The 18,717-nt window shown below is 43.3% G+C and overlaps 1 protein-coding gene across 3 annotated transcripts in view; it reads right to left on the reverse strand.

Moving 5' to 3' along the window:
- Positions 1 to 18,717, reverse strand: part of PLCD1 (phospholipase C delta 1) — a 55,367-nt gene that overhangs the window by 16,085 nt on the left and 20,565 nt on the right. For 2 of the 3 annotated variants that reach the window (XM_062621368.1, XM_062621367.1), the window contains exons 3-7: positions 12,763 to 12,991; positions 7,773 to 7,902; positions 3,296 to 3,524; positions 1,978 to 2,179; positions 351 to 495 (exon numbers count right to left, since the gene is read on the reverse strand). In XM_062621368.1, coding sequence (XP_062477352.1) covers positions 351 to 495; positions 1,978 to 2,179; positions 3,296 to 3,524; positions 7,773 to 7,902; positions 12,763 to 12,991 — 935 coding nt within the window. Of the gene's footprint in view, positions 1 to 350; positions 496 to 1,977; positions 2,180 to 3,295; positions 3,525 to 7,772; positions 7,903 to 12,762; positions 12,992 to 14,677; positions 14,763 to 18,717 lie in introns of those variants that run through there. The other variant, XM_062621369.1, reaches the window with a different exon arrangement.

The raw sequence follows: 18,717 nt of genomic DNA on the forward strand, positions 1-18,717 counted from the left end.
AAACTAACAGCAGACCCTGAGACACCAAAACTACACAAGTCATGGGCTTGTTTGCACTTCCCACCAAGGATGCTCAAGATATTGGGCATTATTTTTGGTGCACTGAGGTCCAGGATGCAGCTGTGCTGGTATAGATTCAAACTCGTCCTTGGATATAGTGCTCTGCAACTCCCCAAAATGGACCTCTGCAGAAAGCAGATGAATGCCCACTCAGAAGGACACATCTCGTACCCATGAGAAAAGCTAAGGTAAAGTCTTCATGGCTTATGTTCTCTGTTGGGAGGGCAGAGACCCGCTACCAGTCTTGGACTGTGCAATATGAGAAATCTTAGGTGGTGCCTCATCCTTACTTTGAAAGCATAGTTCTTGATGGCCTTAATGACATCGCTGAAGAGGATCTTGGAGGTGAGAGTGTAGCCATGATAAATGACAGGCTCTGAGTTAGGGCCATCCCAGCAATCCAGTTCCACACAGCGGCAGCCTTTAGTGAGGGCTCTGGAAACAAAGAAGGGATCTGGTTGGGTTCTAAACCTTTTGCTCCATCTCATGAGGGTGCATCAGGCACGGGTATTGCCTGGGAAGGCTGACAGGAATTTTAGGAAGCAAGGAAGAAAAGAGGAGCTTGGAAAAACAGGAAAACAGATGGCAAAAGGATGAGACCAGGAGAGCTCAGAGTCAGCAAAGAGAGCTCAAGGTTGAGCAAGGAAAGCGTAGTGGGATCTGAGAGAGGAGGTAATGTAAGTCCAAGGTAAGAATTATCCAAAGAAGACATAGTGAGTGCCAGATGAGAAAGGCCAGTCATAACTGTGCCCCAAAACTTTTCCCAAAGATTGTGAAGAGAAGAAAATCAAGAGTGCTGCATTGGAAGAAAGACAGTAAGACATTCAGCCTTAGAAGCTAGTCAAGAAGCCTGGATGATGTGACTTCTTCATCTAGGTCTAATAAGACATGAGAGATGAATCCTCAGAGCTGTCAGGGAGGGAGCTGTGTGAACTCTGCCACAACTGGGGAGACTGCTGAAGGCCAGTTTCCCAAACTGAGTCTACAGACTGAATTTCTACTTGAAACTCTTGCCTCTATATATCTGTATTTTCATTTTAATATACTTTCCAGTGTAGGTTCCCCTTGTACAGACTTACCTGTCTAAGAGATGATCCTGTCTTTTTTACAGTTACTCCCTACAAGTTTCAGTTAACACAACTCCTTTTAACTTATTGCAGTAAGAATCACAGAACAATTTGGGTTGTGGTAGACCTCAAAGCTCCTCCAGTTCCAAGCCCCTGCCACAGGCAGGGACATCTTCCACTAGACCAGGTTGCTCAAAGCCCTGTCCAGCCTGGCCTGGGACGCTGCCAGGGATGGGGCAGCCACAGCTTCACTGGGCAACCTGTGCCAGAATCATGGGGTTTCTCAGGGTTTCTTTTCAAGCAAAATATAATTTTGTAATTTTAAGATCCTGTAAGAGGAATTCAAGCAGCTACTGAAAGGCAACTTGTGACATATTTCACTCCCTTCTCTTTTGAGCTTGTGATTCTAGACAGCCATTGTTCCCTGAGAATCAGAGAAGCACTAAAGTCAGAACTGAAGTCATTGGTTTGCTTATAAGGAAACATTGTCTCACTTGATAAAAATACAAGACATAGCATAAGCAATGCAAGGTGGTTCCCACATGATTGTAGACATTTTAAACTACACCTAAATGTAGTAATTATACATCTAACAGCCAGGTGTACACCACATGGGGCCCAGCAGAGACCCTCGTCAAAGTGCTTTGAAAAGCAGGGCATAGACAACCGGGCTTAGAAACAGCTTACCGTGATGTGAACATGGGACAACCCACATTACCTGGTCTCAGGGTGGGTGATAGCTTCTCAGTCCTCTTGTACCTTACAATATAGATGCACCCTATGTCTTCTATGAGAGAGGGATCAACTATTCAGACACACAAATACACACACACAAATACACAATCTTTACCTGATATAGGCTTCTGTGCTGCTTGGACCTGTGAGCTGGTCTTCCATGAGATAGGTATTGTGCGAGGATGACACCAAGTAGTGACTGAGAGGTTGAGTCATGTCCTGGTAAACTTTACGGTGGGAGGAGTTGAATATATTCCCATCATCGGACAGCAGGTACATCAGAAAACCATCTTTGGTCATGGCGTTACCCCTCTTGGCTGCCAGATAAATAGACAGAAAACCCTACTGAAAATCCGATACCACCCAGTGGTGCCACCATCCTCACCATGATGCCTACTGCTCTCCAGAGAATCACAAAGGCAAAATGTGCTCCCTAGGCATTCAGCTAAGAGTAAAGATATTGATGCTGTTCAGACACTGATGACAGCTTCGTCTGCCTGAACACTCTTTTAAAACTCCTTTATAAGCATGGCTTTTCATGACATTTACTGTCCTTGATAACACCTTTAGTGTCAAAGACAGCCCTTACCTCACCTCTCTAGAGACCTACAGTATAAAAAATCTCTGTTTGAGCACTTCAAGCTTCCTCCATGCCAATAAAGAAAAGTTGTCAGATGTCTAAACATAGCCAGATAAATCGTGTCTAGATTATCTGATAAATACATGATTTGCAAAGAGTAAATGCAAAATTACCCAACTTTGTGGAGAAATTGAGCTCTTCCCATCTTGAAGGTCTGAGCTAGATCTCAGTCTAATCCCCAAGTCTGACATCCACAAAGCACTGTGCTTCTCCTGAAGGTATACCCAGACAGTGCAAAACCTATGATCCGGTGTTAATTTCTTGAACATGTCCTCCAAGGTACTCCAGACTGGGGACTCACTTAATTTCTGATCAGAAGACATTTCTGTGATTGCTCTCCTAAACAGCTGTCACCTTCTTGGCCCTTTACTCAGATATCACCCGATAGCTTTTCAGGTGTCCACATTCAAAAACATCTGCCTCCATTCCTGCCTCTTGAGAACAGAAATACTGCTATATTCTTAACCTTGCAAAGCCACACGAGGTCTTGGCATTTGAATAAACCATCAGACCCTTTCCCTCAGGAATTTCATCACCTCCTACCCAACTCTATATCAACCCCTCTCCAGAAGCTCAGTGTACCCAAGTCAAAATCGAAGACAAGTATTTCCCAGGCTCTTTTGTGCCCTCCTCTCTTACAGTTGCTAATGTTCCTCTAGAAGACTGGTGTTTTAGAAGCAGCTGTGAGAAGAAAATGACACACGTGGCTGCAGAGGAAAACAGCAGCAAAACAATTCATAGTTCATCACAAAAGCAAGATTTTGAACCAAACCAGATAGGGTTTCCAACCTACCTCTTTCATTAGGCTCGTATCTCTGAATTAAGGCAGGAGCAGCAACAACAGCATCTTCTTCTTGCTGTGTCTCATAGAGGAACCTCACCAGGTTCTGGCAGGACATAAACCCTTCTGCATCTGAGTACTTTTGGAATATCTTGTCTATTTCTTTCCTCTCTGTCAGTATCTTGTAAAATTCCTCTATCTCATCATCCTCCAGAGCCTCTGTTTTGGACTTGTCACAGTGCTGTAAACGTAGAGGGGAGAAGGAGTGAAAACCTTCTTTCCTTCTGGCATATGCCAGCCGTAATCTGCACCAGGGCTACACAACGCAGAACACAAAATAATTGGAAACAGTTACTGGCCAGTGAATGAGAAGCAGTTGGTCATTGACAATGGTTCTCATTGACAAGGCCAACAGTCATATAACAGTTACAATTATCATTATTACTCATATTAACAGTGTGCTGAAAAGTATCAGGCATGGCCCATGACCTCAAGCTCCACTGCACTGTACACAGTGCAAACCGTAAGTTAGGACAGTTCAAGACAATGTAAGTACAAATCAAAACTCAAGAGAAATGTGACTCTTGATCTCATGGGGTGGAGCAATATAGGGAACAACTAACTCAATGTATCTTAAACTACTTGGTAGGGACTGTGGCCTAAAATCCAGTAAGTAAAGTAAATTGAGCTTTCCCCTTGACCTTAGTGGGTCAAGGCCTAGAGAGACGGTCAAAGCTAGTAGCAGGGCTGGTTGCAAAGATGGCATCTAAACCAACTTAAAAATACTGCTAAATATGTGCATGTTCAGGTATGAAAAAAATCCCTCTTTCCATGGAAATTTTCCATTCTCATCCAAAATACATGAAATAACAAAATCTCCACAAAACCCCAAATCAGATACCATCTTCTCAAGGAGCTGCGAGTCATATCCTTTCTTTGAGGTTTGAACTTCTCCACCAGATAAGAGCTCTGACAGAGCGCCACTGTCAAGGACTTGACTGACCATGAAAGGTTATGTATTTGAGCTATGCAAATTAGTGTCCCCATGAAGGGGACTTTTCCAACAACAAATATTTCTAGTTCATTTAAAATATTCCCGGGTTCAATTTTTCATCAGAAATTATATTTTTCTGTGGCAAATCCTGATATTAATGTTGTAGTTTGTTCCTAGCAGAATTCTTCACGGAGAGGTGAACAACTATTTTTCAGTCATCTCTGGGATCTATACCCCTGCGCTCAATATTGGCTGAGAAAAAAAGAAAGCTGCAATGGAAAGCAAGAGCCTATCTCAGGGGAAGATCCCCACTTACATCAGGGAGGGTTATACCGCTTCCAAGTGTTTTCCCCTGCAAATTTCAGCAGTCAACCCACTTCTAGTTAATGCCTTGTTATTACAATGGTTCCCTCTCTCTCAGTATCTAAAGCAAGCAGTAAGACCCTTAAGTAGTATCCTAATCTAATACAGCCCACTCACATCTTACATTTTGGTAAATCAGAAAAATGTCATTTTTGGCCTGGATGCCAAAATCCTTGCAGGACATGGCTTGCTTTACTTAGTCTTTGCCCTAAAAAACTCTTCTTCTTCAGGCCTGAACTCAGAAGTGTGCTCCAACCCACTCAGAGGAGATATTGGTGCATTTCATTTCACCCTTGCTATGGACAAGATGCTATCAGTTACTATGACTTAGCTGACAGATGGTAACTTGCCAGACCAGAGGAATTAAACTGTTTTCTGTCTTTGATCTGTTATGACATGTGTAGAGCTATTGTCCTATGTTTTATGACTGAAATTCATGTCTCACTTTAACAAGCCATCATACTAATCTCAAGCTAACTCTGCTAAAGATCTCAGTGATGGCCATAGTGGCTTTGGCAGTGCTCCAAGCAAGATGATAGTGAGGGAATTTCATCCTTTGTAAATTCCCCACTGGAGTCCTTCACTGTCTGTTTATGGTGCACATATAAACCCAAACAAAATGATCATGACGCACAGTGTTTCACAAACTGAAACAACAGCAAAAAGTTCAACTTGCCCTGACTTCAGGATCTGCTGAGTAGAAGCTATGGGCTTAATCTCAGGGACAGGAGAACCTGTGAAATGCTCAGTACTACAGACACCTTCAATAGGTTTCAGCAGTACATGAGCTGTCTTTTCCTTGCTGCTTTCCATGTCTATAATCCTGTTCTGTGGCTTTAGCAGATATCATGAATTGGTGGAGACTGCAGGGATGCCATGAATGACAGACATTCCTTTCTTTAAGAAACAACAGGGAAAATTACATGATATTACTTCTACAAAATTGGCATTATAAGGGATGTGCCTTGGGAAGCTTGTTCATTAGTGGCCATTAAAGGCTGTGATGGATATAGGACAACACATTGGCATCAGTCATATTCCAGAACAGATCAGATGCCCAGTATAAAAGTGAGGTCCTTGCTTGGGCTACAAGAGCTCCAAATCAGAAAAATAATCTCAACCCAAAATACTGTGGCTTACCTCACTTGTATGGATTGGAACCATGATTCCTGAATGAACCTTGCCCTGACAGGAAAAGTCAGAACCTTTCTGATGCACCAGAATAAACATTCAGGTTGAAATGAAGAGCACTATCAGAGAAGTTTTGCACAGTTTCTGATTGCATTGCATATGTCTTACTCAGGTGTGTCTAAAACCTAGATGTGGACAGAGAGTTAGGTGATGGAAGGCAAGAATAATGTGAGAACAAGCCCTGTAGCTCTCTCTTGGACCCTTCACCAAGCCTTCCTTCCTGTGACTAAATGAAAACAAACTCACAGAGACAGAAAAGATCACCTTTTTAATACACTGCAATGTCTCTCAGTCCATCTACCTTTAGGCAGTACGTAAACTGAAAATCAAACTGCTTTAGCAGTAAGACAGACTTTTCTTGAAGGCACTTTAGCCCACAAGAGATCTGAATTAACCTTCGAAGACCCTCTTTCCAGTGGCTATGCAGGAAACCTATAACAATTACATGTCTAATGAGGGTACTTCAACTGGCTGTCTGCATTTAGATGGCTTAAATCAAGGTTTAGTAATTACTTGGAGACCTTAAGCAAAAAGAGGATTGAACTTCTTCAAGTTTCCACCCCTAGAGCTGTCTTGTAACTATTGCAGTAGCAAAGGAGGTTCACTGAATGGAGACTGCACCTCTAAAAAAAAAAAAAAGGGTGTTCTTTCCCAGTTTTCAATGTTTGAACATGTAGGGAGTGACTCATCTGACATATGTGAGATGCATCCTTTAGGATGAGGTAAATCATACCCTGGTCTCCATTACTGGGTTGACCTACACAGACTGCAAAGGATGTGTGTTAGGGACTACTTCCAATGTAGAAGTCTGCATTGCAGACATCTAATTCGATCAGAGGAATCCTAGCCTTACAGCTATTCTTCCAGGGTCTTCCTGAGAAGGGAATCAAGCATGGGATATGCCAGCCAGAGCAGGCACTACATCTGGAAGATTTTGCATGCTGAAATTCTTCAAGATCTGTTGATGACCTTCCCCAGTTCTTGCAGAGTTGGCAGAGAGAAAGAGACCTCATAAAGCAACAACTAGGAAACTTGTACCTCTTTGGGGGAAGGTCCTAGTGAGATCTTGCCAATCTTCCCTTCTATCCTCTTACAGGAAGAAGCAGGAGAATTACCGTCCAGTGCCCAAACCCACCCACATGTTTAACACTGATCAGAAAACGCATTTCTAAAACTGCATACCCATGAATTCAAATACTGCCTCAGACAGGATGGAAGTCTGGAAATCATCCAGATGTTTTATCTCACCTCAGCAGGAAGGCTTCTTCAGAGAGAAACCAAAAGCTTAACAACTGAGAAATTTTCATGCCTTTCGTTTATTCTGATAGGCTCACCCAGCAAGCCAAATCTTGAGAATTTAGAATTGTATGTCCCTGACCAGATTAAATATGCCTTGGGGTATTAAATCAACAAGGCTGGTGCAGGCTTGGGAGCAATGTTACGTATCTATCATGCATCTGGTCTTGGTGGTTTTTTTTTCCCTTAATTTGCACTTTCTTTTTACTTATACTGCCACTTGGCACCCTCCTCCTCTGAGAAGATGAGGATCTAGATTCATAATTGTAACTAAACCAATTTTAGCCAGACTTCAGCATTGACATGTGGTTGTGGTATGCAGAACTACTGAAACACCCAGGACTCAAAGAGCACTAGAACTTTGTTTTTCCCTTTATCTCACATTATCCATGTTTGCATCTCATCTCTAAATCCTCAGCATCAATAGTAGAGAAAGAACTTAGCACACATTAACGAAAAACATTGTGCTGGCCTAACTTAGGTCTTAGTGGGAATCTGCTGAGCACCAAAACCCAAGAGTGCTTCCTTGGTACAAGAAAAGATACTAAGAGCTCACTTTAGCTTAGGTCTCCGACAGAAGGTGAAAGCTGTGGGAGACCTTGACCTCAGACAAAAGTAAATAATTTATCTGCTTGCTCTCATTACCTGAAAAATCTTCTTGGCATGATAGTCATCAACTTCAATGTTCACTTCTTTCAGGAAATTCTTGAGCTCTTTCAAGCTCATCTTGTTGTCTTTGTTTTTATCAGCTTTCCGCAGGCAGGTATGAATCCAGCTGCGGGATGATGTAAGGAAATCTTTCCAGGTCAGTGCCTAGCCTAAATACCACCCTTCTGCTGCCCACGGCAGGGAGGAAATCCTCTTATAAAGGCTCTGAACCACCTCTCCAGCTACTGCAAATCAGCATGCTACCACTGAACAGCCTACATCATCTCACCTTCTTCTCTGAAAGAGCAAAATGGTGCTTTGGCAGAAGCAAAATGCACTGTAATACAAGCTACTGTGACCCAGGAGAAGCTTTTCACCATCTGGCCAAAGGCTGGATCAGCTTTCTGTACCCTGTAGGAGTTTCTGGCCACAGCCAGAAACAGTCTGATTTCTCTTTTATGACAGAAAGTACATTCTGCTCCAGACTGTTTAAAGGGGATAGAGGAAGCATGAAAAGAGCTCTCAAGTACAACTTGGTAAACACATTATTACAGATTTGATCAGTATTCAGTATACCAAAGTGAACAAAGAGCAGAGATTTTCTAAAAAGAAGCATTAATACAAATTTCTGGACTCACCTTCAGCTTCTGTATTTTTTCAGGGATTTCTAGCTATGTCTTAAGAACTCTGTTGTGGGCAGAATCAAACCAAACTTTGTGGGTCTTGGCTACCCTTCATGAAATGCATGGGATCTAATATTGTATCATATTGTGATAGTAGTTCATAAGAGCTTAGTTTATAATAACTTTAGTATATCTATGGATATGGAGTAATTACTAAAAAAAAAATGAGCTATTTAATGTGATGTCAGATAATCTGAATTGGATTTCCCATGTTCATTCAGTCCCTCAGGAAAATAATGTTAGACAGTTGAGGTACCTTGCTTTTTTAAATAACAAAAAACTCATTCTTTTTTGCATCATGGAACTGACTCTTTCTAATTTGCTTTACTGTCAAGTAAGAAAAGCATCCAGAAAAATACCCTATTTTTCAATAGAAAAATGATCAAAGTAACGATTTGATCTCCACAAATATAACCTTCTGTATCTTGCACGGGAAGCACTGCTTCAAATTCATTCTGAAAAACATCTTTAAAAATGCCCAACCTGTATATTAAGCAGAGTAAACCTCAGGATCAGCAAATACCAGATGAGGCATTTAGTACCATAACATTTTAACTGGGCCTTTCAAAATAACCCCCAAAAAGGGCATTAACTGACAGCCTTAGGGTCTGTAGACATAACCCTAAAACAAAGCATTCACCACAGCTACCACTGCATTCAAGTGTTTCTGAACTATGGAGGTAAGTGTAAACTGTTTGTAAGTATTGTTTGTCTCATGGAAAGTTGAACTTTCTGTCTTTGAAAATCTTGGCAGGTGCTAAGCAATGACCTCACACCCTTCCGTCTAAGCCTGGTAATATTAATATTCCCCTTCTTTAGACACAGAAACCAAAATAAAGAGAGGCTGAATTTCCCAGCTCTCTCCAGGGCCCTGAACCAGGGTCTGATTCTTCCCAGAAAACCAAGTTCGAGTCATGAAGCTCCCATGCACAGAGGATGCTCTGCTGGGAACACAGTACCATCCATGGTGGGTGGAAACCCATCCCCCTCCACCACCTGTGCTCCAGAGAGGGTCTGCTCAGCATGTCAACATGGTGCCAACAGCAATGCCATCCATTCATACCTGACCCTCACACCTCAGCTCCCCTTCACAGCCCTCCTTAAAAAGAACAGGCAGGAGTAATGTGCAGCTCTCGTGAGCCAACAGGAAATCCAGTCTGTCATGGCCAGGTGAGCAGCAGGGTTAGATAGCACTAACTGTGTGTAGAAATTACTCTTTTTGCTGTAACCACTGCAAAAAAAACCCACCATTTTAGAAGTCTGCGGTCATTTCCACGGAGGATGAGCACTCAGAGGTCATGCATATATCCAAAGTCAACCCTGGAAAGCAGTATGTGGGCAGCAAATGCATCTGCAAAAGTGTATGCCAGGGTCCTGCCTGTGAATGGAGGATGCTTTCCTGCTCTATCCATTCCAGTAGGAGGGAAATCAGAGAGCCCACAAAAAGCACAGCCACACAGTGGGCCCTCTCACTGCAAGGGCAAGCAGCAAAGAGAGAAAAAGGAGACTAAGCACAACTGAGGCCTCAGCCTGTTGCTGCAGCGAACAGCAGAGTTTAGTCCCCAAAACACTCAAACTCCCCATGCACCTGGATCCCTCAGGTTTGAGAGGATTTAGAGGAGCTGGATGACCTACACACTTCAGTTGAAATTCTGAGCTGATACAAACACCATTTTGCAGCCCTGCTTGTGGGTCTCCTTTCACTTTACGCACCCATTTGGGCCTCCTGGGTGGACTTGGAAAAAGCTGTTCCCATGCCTGTATACATCCGGAGAGAGCCTGCTTCCTGCCTCTTGTTTTTAAAGGATCTGCCAGCTCCAAGCCTACCAGCTTTCTATTAGAAACCAAAGAGGAATGACTGAAACTATCTGGCAGATATCCCATGAATGTGCTCAGAAGAGAAATGCTGCAAAACTTCTGGTAAGTGTTTTCCAACCAGAAGAAACGCTCATATTTAAATCCCAGAATTGAAGCAGATGGTGCCACACTGCTAAAATGAAATGTCCCCTGTATTTTCTGGTCTAAAGTCTTCCCTGCACACATGCCTGGAATATTTGTTAAACAGTCTCTGCCAGCTTGTTGCGGGGTTGAATCTGAGGCTTAGTGAAACAGCACTGTATGTTTAAAAACATCAGAAGTACTCATCAAGCATGTGGGGCTGGAAAGGACACATAAGACACTAAATAAAACACCTTGCTAACACAGGCAACTCCGTCATATTATAAACAGGACAAAACCCATCTGAAACTAGAAAGGTTTTTGTTTTCATATTTGTTTTGAAAACCTTGCACATTCCTTACTTGCTTTGCAAGGTTTTAGAGGCTGGAAGAGATACACTGCAAGGCAACTCTCCAGTCATGGGGGACAGGCAGGGGACCCAACACTTCTCCTCATGCACTGCCTTGTCCCATCTGTGCTCACAGATGTGGAGAACGCTTGTGAGGTTTAAGGAAGATCTGAGTGAGCCCACACTGCCAAGCAAACCCAGTGAAGACAGACTAAATTTAAAATCCCAGGCTTTAATTAAACATCATCAAATTTCAAATGAGAAATCATGCTGTTCTGTAATTCCAGGTTACGTTAAATGGCCTGAGACAATCCCAGATTGGAAGCCAGCACTGCACGGTAATTACTCTTCCAGAAATACAGCTTGCCTACCCACCCTATTTAGCTTCTATTCTGCTTTCCAAAGACAGAGAGGCACTTTTCCATGCTGGAAATTTACAGCCTTCTTCCCTTGCAAATGTCATTGTTATTTTTCCCCCTTTAGCAATCTTGTCATTTCTTACGGGGAAGTTTTTCAGCAATATATTCAACCTGACACACTCCAGGGACAACTTTCTGTAGCCCAGATTTTCCCCACACATTGAGGAGTGGAGGAAGCCTTCACATCTAAAAGGAGAACTGCCAGGGTACCACATTTCCAACTTGTCTAGGGACTGCTCCCTATCACTATGGACACACAAATGGTAACACTGCTGAGGAATGACTTTACAGCCTAGGGCTTGAAAAACCATCCAAAAAGACACTCATAGTGCAGGAGATAAACACAGCACATCAGAACTACTCGAGTCTGATTCCTTTAAATGAGCAGCACTATTAGTTGTGGAAAGTTGTGCAAGTGCAAAGGTTGTGCAAGTGCTTATTAGACTTCAGAGAATCCACAGAATAGAAAAGCCTTATTAAAGCTCAGCATTCATGTGCCACCTCCTTCAGCATCAGTACATCATTAACCAGCAGGGAATCCACATGGAGTGAAGCCTTGACTGAGGGCAAGGCTCCCTGCTGCCTGCTTATGCTCAGACTCCTGCTCTGTGACTTTCCCCAGCTGAGAATTTTGCTTCTACCCTCCTCTCCACAGATGTGGAGATGAACAAGGCATGAAACTCACACAGCTTTCTCTGTCTGAGAACACTATCTGTTCACTCTGATAGCTGGATGCCTATCTTCACAAAGCTTAAAGGATTTTATGATTGATGCAACTCTGCCAAATGAGAGTGAAATCAGCCAGCAGGTTCAGGTCATGGTTAGTGTCTCAGAATTACAGGCACTGGAGAAAATCCATCAAAAACTGTGCCCACAGATAATTTCTCATTTTATGGATGTGAGAGCTGTGACTGCAAAGCAACTTAGTAACTGAAATGCAGCCCCAGGGAAAATTCCCTGTGAAATCATCAGAGACAGGATTTCACCCAATAATCAACTCCTGCTCCGTTTCACAACTCACTCAGCCTCGTTTCCCGCTCTGCTAATTTTCCTTTCTGATGTCTGAACTGTCAGTAGAGCATTCACAGATTCTTTTGGGGCAAAACTTCCTCCCATGCTGAGGCAATCAAGGAGTAATTTCACCAAAGTCAGTGGAGCTACCCCACAGTAAATTTGGCAGTCAGAAGAGAAGAATCAGTTCCCTCGCCTTGTATTACTGAGAAACGTGATAGACAGTACTGTCTTTTCATGCCTCACCAAGAAGTGCCTGTCCTGGAGTTTACTGCAATACAAATGAAACAGACCCCTGGGAAATACAAAATAAAATAATGACTGTTTTATCTGGAGCTCCCTGAAAGAGGCAATTCTTTGCTTCAAGAGATATGTTAAGCCTGAATTGACTCTTGCTGGTATCACCGTAAAACAGGGGGAAAAAGCATTGGAAACCAGAGAGTTTGCCTGAGTGCAAAATCAGTGCGAGAGAAAACTCGGTGCCCACGGTTAATACGACAAAAGGGTGTTAGTCTACTATCTCCACCCACAGAGAAAGACAAGTGCATCTTTGTCTGTGATTAATCATTTTATAACGCAAAGGATACTGTTGGAGTTTCTCTTTCTGGTTCATGGAGTTGCTGTGGGCTATGATTTTCGCAAGGCCAGAGATCCAATGGTTGGCATCGTCCTCCGAACTCGCAATGAGGTCTAGGTTTTTCCGCTGGTCTTTGAAAATGATGGAAAAGCAGCGATACTCTGGGACATCCTTGGCATATTTTTCCATACCTTCTGTTTTATGGCCTGCCCTCACATCCCGAATATCTTCAATGGAGACTGTGGAAAGAAAGCAGAGCCTGCTGTCAGCAGGGGTTCAGTCAGGCTTATCTGTACTTGGTGAGGGATATTAAGAAAGTACTCTTTTTTTCTGCAGCCTCTGGAGGATACCCTTCCCTCTTCCCCTTCCCCAAACTTTGTCACTAAATAAAGCTCAAATCAAAAGGAGCAGAAAAAGCAAGAGATTTTTAAAAAGAAAAACCTTTCCCTGTTCTTTATTTAACAAAGATTCAGGATATGTGCTAGATGCCATACTGCAATATCATGTTTATGAGATATAAATCACTGCCAAGAGCTTAGTCCCAGACTTTGGAGCATTCCTGACTTGATCTCTGCCCCTATCTGAGGGTGGGGAGAGTGGAGATGTGCCTCCCTGTGAGCATCACCTCACAGGAAAATGAGAAGTGACTTCAGTAAAAGGAGGACAGGGGCCAACCAGTCATTCCTTAGTTTGCAAAAAAGTGAGAAGGCAAAATTTAAAATCCCATATATTCTTCTCAGTCACACAAGTGCGAATTAGGGAGGCAAAGACCAACTTCAGAGAAGTCTGGTGTCACCCATACTCCACCCTCAACCCTTTCAAGGGTAGACTTGATCTTTTCCATTGCAAGACAGTAAAACACTCCTTTCAAGTCTATCCTTCTCCATTTCTACCTCTGCCCCTCAGCTAGTGGAAATGAGCCCTGAAGTCACACCATAAGGCAATCCAGAAAGAGCAGTGCATTCGAGAGACTACATTATTAAACAAGTGTAGGTAATGGAGAGATTAAACAAGTGTAAGTAATGGAGAGATGCCTGCATTGCTCCTGAGAGCATGCAGCTGCCCTCAAACTGTGCTAAAATTGGGCAAGCCCCCAGCAGCATGCATAGCCTCTTTATGTCTTTCATGGCTCACTTAATACATCTGCAAAGGAATGAGAGGAAAAGCCAGAAACTGCTTAATCACATTTGACTGCTGAGAAACTTAAGACTGAAGTAGAGATGACACCTACACACAATAATGGCAAAAATGTTTGCCAACAGTGATGGAGCCCATAAGTGAGAAAGCCTCATTGCATTTTCTCCAGTTAACATTTTGCAAACATCTACGAATACCATTTCAGGGCACGCATAGAAAAGACAATACAGCTGAGAGATATTCAGCCACCTTCTAAAACAAGCATGCAGACACAGACAGATACAATCATAGAATTTGGGGGAAAAAAAGAAAAAAAAAAAAGCTTAACTTCTCTATCTCAAACTATAAATTACAGGTAAAATTTAATTCCTTTGTCAGAGATGTGTGAGACAGATTTTATTTGTGCTTATATTGTTGATAAGTGGCACATGCCTATAAAGTATCCCCACTGTTAGCTGAACAGGAGAAACTTGCCTTTAAACATCCATTTTATCCACTCCTTTATTTAAACAGGTGCAATGTCACCATTAAAATGCCCAGTTCATTCAAAGTCAACACTGCAGAAAAGCACAACTCAGTATTTACCCTGCACATTTTCAGTGTGGCTTCCCTGCTATCACCCAATATTTATCAGTTGCTCTTTAGAGTTTGAAATCTTCCCTTTTTTTCCCAGGGCAGTCATGATAATGCTCAGCTGATGAGGGGGGAACACGACCACCCAAAACTTCAGTCTTCAAAACTCAGTAACTTTCCAAAACCAACACCTGACATTTGCTTTAAATTCTTACCACATGTTGGGGTGGCCAAACATCTTCCACTGCACTTTGCTGGTTTGGTTCCTATACAAGAACATACCATGAGAACCTTCAAGGAGCTGGCAAAGCTCCTCCCTGACAATTATGAGCAATTATCTCTGTGTGGTCTTTCATTATCACTTTGTAAAGGCCAAGAGTTGATCAGTTGGAGGGGAGGAAAAGGTTGGGTTGGGATGGGCTGCCGTGGAATTATGTTATCTGGCCAATTTACTGTAGAGTGAAAGTTTTTGGTTTTGAGTACTAAAATCAGCCTTAAAAGAAAAGGGCTGCAACTTCCTTGCAGCTGCTTTGCTAATAAACAGCCTTGCTCTTAGCCCACTAAGTAGGAGATTAGGCAAATGACTGTGATTATGCCTCAGGTAGAACTACACCCTTCATGTAAAGGATGCCATCATGTTTGGATGGATTCAGTTCAGTCAGAAAGTGTAAAATGTTTAGTTAGGGTCCTTTTATAGCCAATGTAAAAAAAAAAACAAAACAAAAAAACAAGAACCTTTTGGAACACAAATATTCTGTCCTGTTCAATCAAAAAACTTTACGGTAAAATAAATCATACTCTTAATCCATGGCTACAGTGGACCCTTGAACAGAAAGTAAGTCCAGGCTGAGCATCAAAGATGCAGACATGCATCATGCAGGTGGTCCGTAAGGAGATGATTCTTCTCCACTCTGGGCCTCTTCTGGTTATAACAGTGCAAGTGGAAGGATCATCCTGTTGTTCCTCATCACCTGCCAATTGCTCACCACTTCTTGGCTCATAGAAGTTATTGTCCCTTCAGAATGGCTAGCTAGTCTGCTTGTGCAATCAATCCCTAAACTCTGGGTTGGCAACAACCTAGGGTTTCCAAGACTAGAAAATCTGATGTTAAATATTGGAAATTTAGAATGGATTCTTTGGAAACCATAACCTGGCAAAGTGAATCCACTGGAAAAGAGAGCTGTGTGGGAGGAAAAAAAGAGTGAAAACCTGTGTCTGGAAGAGCTGTCTTGATCCCTCTGGGGTATTCCGAGAAGAGGATGACAAAGAGCACAGAGCTCTTCAGTGCAGAAAAGGTACAAGGAAGGCTGAAGAAAAGGATTGGTGTCTACTGTAGTCACCCAAGAGATAAAGAGAGGAACTATCAATGCAGTTAAAAAAAAACAGGGTAAGGGAGGACACTTTTTAAAGCTTTCCATAGCTTGGTCATGTGTACTGCTTTCAACTATCAATAAAAAAGATGAAGCCAAAGGAGTCAGCCCAAGCCATCTGCAAATGTTATCTCTTTTCTGGAAAATCTTAACCCAGCATGAGTACATTATCAGCTGCTCCCAGACAGTGAGCATACTGTATTAGCAGTCCCAAACTAACTGTGTGCTGAGCTGAGCTATCTGCATGGAGAAATCAGAATAACTGAGGGACAGAGATGTTTCACAGCAGAGGAACACTTACAGAACACAGCCATCAATCACATATCCCTGCAACCTCCCTGTTCCTTCCCCATCACGCCACAGCAGGGAGGTAACCACAAGCAGAAGAGAATCTGGAAAGTTTGCATCTACTTCTCCTCAGTATTTACATCTGCTGAAGCAGTGGTTAGTGTAAAGCCCAAAATATGAAGCACAGCACAAGGAACCTTGTGTCCTTCCTGGCCTCCAGACATCAAGTCAAACAGGTTACATCCTGATGAGCCTTTCTGGCTGCTGAGGATGCCATTCAGCCACTGCCACAGCCAAAGGCTCCCCGCTGACATGGACATACAGCAGCATTCCCTGGAGCCAGTGGAATTACTCGTGTCTGAACTAGTCTCAAGGAGATGCTGAGAACTTTCTTTTTAATCCTCCTTTCAACTGTCATCACTGGATACTGCCTTTGTGCTCCTCCTTTACCAATGCTCGGCCCAGTGTCTCTTGTTGCACCCACAGCATTAGCAGGCATGTGTGAGTCAGGCCCGCAGGAGGTAGGCGGCCTTGATATTTTCAAGCAACCAACACGTATTTTTTGGGTATTTCTCTTGATTTGAATTTCTCTCTTCACAACTTTCTAGGAGCTTGCAGTTACACTTGCAAGATCATCTCCTCGGGCAGAAGGAAGAGGAACACCTCTCAAAGGAAAACAAATCTGTGATTCACACTGATGTGCCGGTAACCAGACTTAGAGAGTCTGCAAGTACCCAAGTCCAAAACTGTGACTCACAAAACCTTGTTGAGCCTCCCCTGCGGCTCCACCTGACCCAAAACTCCCCCATCCCACAGAAGTTAGATTCTTCCTTCAAGGGTGCCTGCCTCTCTCCAGCAGGATCTGGGCTGGCCTGACCACCCTCCAAGAGGTGCCTTCAAACACACCCCAGTGCAAGGATTTTAGCCTTGCATGCATGTGGAGAGGGGGTGGTGATTTGAGCAAGAATTATTCCTGAAGGAAGCAATAGGAAGAGACATAAATCAAATCTCCCCATCACCCTATAAACCATAATCCCAGAGCTTTTAGGCTTCAGGAATGTATTCAAGTCACATGTATGCACTACAAGCCACTGGGCAGGCAAAACTACAAGTGTTGAAGAGACATAAGGACAAGCCTGACAAGGTGCCTAATTAGCACCTGCTTTGAGAGATGAACTCTGGCCACTGGCCTCTCCATCTCTTCTCCCATCACTGCTCCTCAGACTCTGCTGGGAGCATGGACAGTAAAATACTTCGATAATCCTAAAGAAAACAGGGAAAGGAGGAACAGGGGCAGAGGGCAATCACCCTTTGCCTCCCTCCTGTTTGACTGGCAGCCTTTTGAGAGGAGATACTTTGTCAAGAATCTTACAGAAAACAGGGAGTACAAGGAAGTGAACCTGTGTCTCCTGCAGCAGCATGTAAAGGACAAGGACTGAAAATTGCTTCTCCTTCCTTGTGCCTTTGCTGATAAGGAGACAGAGGAGGGTCAATGCATAGATACACTTGGTGGCACAACTGAAAGAGCTGCCCTTGAGTTACTGTGCTGTCTTTGGCTGGAGTACAGTTACTTTTCTTCACAGTATCTACTATGGGGTCATGTTTTAGGTCTGTGCTGGAAACAGCATTGATAACACGGGGATGTTTTAGTTACTGCTGAGCAGTGCTTCCACAGCTTGCAGCAGTGCTTGCCTCTTCTGCTCCTCACCCCACCAGGGAGCAGGCTGGGGGTTCCCAAGGAGTTGTGAGGGGACACAGCCAGGACAGCTGACCCCAACTGACCCAAGAGATATTCCACACCACATGACATCAGTTCAGTAATAAAAGACAGGGAAGAAAAGGAGGAAGGGGGAACATTCAGAGTGATGGAATTTGTCCTCCCAAGTAATCATTAGGTGTGATGGAGCCCTGCTCTCCTGGAGATGGCTGAATACCCACCTGATGATGGGAAGTGGTGAATGAATTTCTTGTTTTGTTGTGCATGCAGCTTTTGCATTACTAATTTAACTGTCTTTAACTCAACCTATGACTTTTCTCACTTTTACCCTTCCGATCCTCTCTCCCATGCCAGCAGGGGGGAGTGAGTGAGCAGCTGTGTAGTGCTCATTTGCCAGCTGGGGTTAAACCACGACAGTTACTCATTAGGGGAGGGGAGCTGTTTTCTTCACTCTGGGGAAAATACTCCTCAGATCCCTTCCTTTCCTTATCCTACTTGCCTGTTATTAACAAGTGATCTCTACAATGTGGCATTCAGTCATGTTGAATTACTGCACCCCGCTCTAATTGTTTCAGTAAGTCACTTCTATTCACTGTCAGGAAATGCAGATGAGAAATGTACTCAGCTGTTAATAGCTTGCACACAATATTGCATGTCTGCAGAGAGGTCAGACCTTCACCAGCTGCAATTCAGCCAGGCTGGCTTAGCATCTTGTCAAGAACAGATGAAAGCTGCTGCCTGACCCCAGGACTGCCCTGCCAGCAAGGATATCTGCAGTGAGACTACATGGATTTCACAACACACTGAGCACGTGGGGCAAGCTGGCATTGCATGCTGCTTCTCTCTTTGGTTTCACCCCAGAAAAAGCAGTTTAGTTCAT

The sequence above is a fragment of the Pezoporus occidentalis genome, unplaced genomic scaffold (genome assembly GCF_034315485.1).
Source record: "Pezoporus occidentalis ecotype Australia unplaced genomic scaffold, CSIRO_AGI_Poc_V1 ctg23, whole genome shotgun sequence".
NCBI lineage: Eukaryota > Metazoa > Chordata > Aves > Psittaciformes > Psittacidae > Pezoporus > Pezoporus occidentalis.